We start from the raw sequence: 1,959 nt of genomic DNA, 5'->3' as shown, positions 1-1,959 counted from the left end.
CACTACAAGATGACGCTCGTAAAACCATTCGAGGAGAATGCGATCCCGATTCGCGTTCCGCTACGGTTCCGCTCTTCGCTGCTCTCCTCGGCCGACTGGCACCTTGACACGGACGAGCTTGGTCCCAGCCTAGATGGTGTCGAGGGGTGTCGACGGGGTGTCGAGTTGGTCGAGTTGGCATGGGGTGTCGAGGTGTCGAGTCAGTGTCGAGGTTTGGTGTCGAGGTGTCGAGGCCAGTGGCTCAGAAAGAAAGAAAGAAAACAGACACGCCAAACGAGGGATGGGGGAGGAGGACAGGGTCCACACCTGCACGAGCAGGATTTTGGAAGGACGATCAGGGGACAGGTGGGGCTCTCCTGCTCCTGACAAGGGACACGACAGGCTCGCAGCGCGGTGCACGGTGGACTCCCAACTCCACTGGCGGTCTCATCTCAGTCTTCCCGTGCCCAGAAAGAAAACAGACAACCCAAAGGAGGGAGGGGTCCCGTACCACGCGGAATCGACCCTATCCAGTGCTCAAGTGCTCAAGGAGGGATGGGAGGACGGCACGCCGCCACCACACAGGGATTTTAAGGAGAGGAGTGTGGTGCCAGCCGTCGCCCACCCTAACCCTTGGGCGTCTGCCTCTTTCTATCTCCCTTCGCAGTCCCTCGCTCGCCGATTCTCGCTCGCTGCAACCTTCATGCCACCTCGCGGTCGTCCCACTCTCGTCGTTCTCCCCTGAGCGCTGAGGGAGGGTGTAGAGGATGTAGAGTGTAGAGCGCTGTAGAGCTGTAGAGATGTAGAGCGCTCTGGAGCGCTGTAGAGCGCTGTAGAGCTGTAGAGCTCTACATCCACCGCGTGACGAACTGCCTCCGTTGTAGAGCGATGTAGAGGCGCTCTACAACGTGAAATCTCTACAACAAGAGAAAAGGGGCCTAGAGAACACAACCCCCTCTCTCTTTTCTCCCAGCAAGCTATAAGTACGTACAAACAACAAACTCTACATCAAAAGCGGCGAACGAGGCACGGTCGGTCTCCGACATGAGGCGCGTTGCACTCGCCAGTGCTGCCCTGGCCTTCTGTCTGCCCGCCCAATGGGTGGCAGGTGCCTCTGCTGCTGTGGCATGCCTCACGGCTGCGACTGGCCGGCGCCTCGGCGCGTCAGCTCGGCTCGGCGTAGCGATAGTGGCCAGCGCAACTCGCCTGGACTCAACGCTCAGCCAGGAGCTCCCGCACGCGCTGGCGCGAGGCATGGCGCATGCAACGCGCAGCAATGCTCTCCTCGCCTCGCGCAAATGCGACCGTCCTCGCAGCCGACAGTCCACCGCCTGCTAAAGAAGCACTGCGACGAATGCGGCACCGGCGACACATGGCAGGCTGGTCATGACGCAGTTATAGGGTGTTGTGTGCCATCAGAGTGACTCTCTGTGTGTCAGGGATAGTCAGGGCCGTCCATCAGAGCTCCAGTAAGCTCGGAGACCCCCCATTAGCGCGGCTTGACCTCTTTGAGTCACTGCCTTCCCGGCGGTTTGGCTGTAGAGCCTCTACAACAAACTCTACAGCAAAATCGCGCTCTACATCGCTCTACAACGGAGGCGCTTCGTCCCGCGGCGGATGTAGAGCTCTACAGCTCTACAGCGCTCCAGAGCGCTCTACATCTCTACAGCTCTACAGCGCTCTACACTCTACTAACATCCTCTACACCCTCCCTCAGGCACTGCCGTCCAGTCGGCGAAGGGACGGCTGCTGCGCAAAGTGATCAGTTCTAAAATGAATGTACCGGGGCCCGACGGATAGATGAATCCGGGGCACCCTCCGCTCGCGCCCTTCCCCTTCGAAGTAGGGTACCACCCTACTATTTAGGGTGGGCTCCGGCGCCCGCCCGCATCGCCCCCAGATGGCAAGCGGAGCCTACCCACGTGGCGCGCGGGTGCCCTCGGCTTACGGACCGAGTCGCACGAGGCTCACATAAGGAAG

At 60.2% G+C, this 1,959-nt stretch overlaps 1 protein-coding gene across 1 annotated transcript; it reads left to right on the top strand.

Moving 5' to 3' along the window:
- Nucleotides 1-1,106: 1,106 nt before the first annotated feature.
- On the top strand, nucleotides 1,107-1,954 carry EMIHUDRAFT_250263 (hypothetical protein; the record flags this gene model as incomplete). The annotated part of the gene is made up of 3 exons (XM_005757905.1): nucleotides 1,107-1,362; nucleotides 1,697-1,737; nucleotides 1,880-1,954. The coding sequence occupies 3 exons, from the start codon at nucleotides 1,107-1,109 to the stop codon at nucleotides 1,952-1,954; spliced, it is 372 nt and encodes a 123-aa protein (XP_005757962.1).
- Between the last annotated feature and the right edge of the window lie 5 nt (nucleotides 1,955-1,959).

This window comes from Emiliania huxleyi (assembly GCF_000372725.1).
Source record: "Emiliania huxleyi CCMP1516 unplaced genomic scaffold EMIHUscaffold_895, whole genome shotgun sequence".
Taxonomy (NCBI): Eukaryota; Haptophyta; order Isochrysidales; family Noelaerhabdaceae; genus Emiliania; species Emiliania huxleyi.
This window is presented reverse-complemented; position numbering and strand designations above follow the sequence as displayed.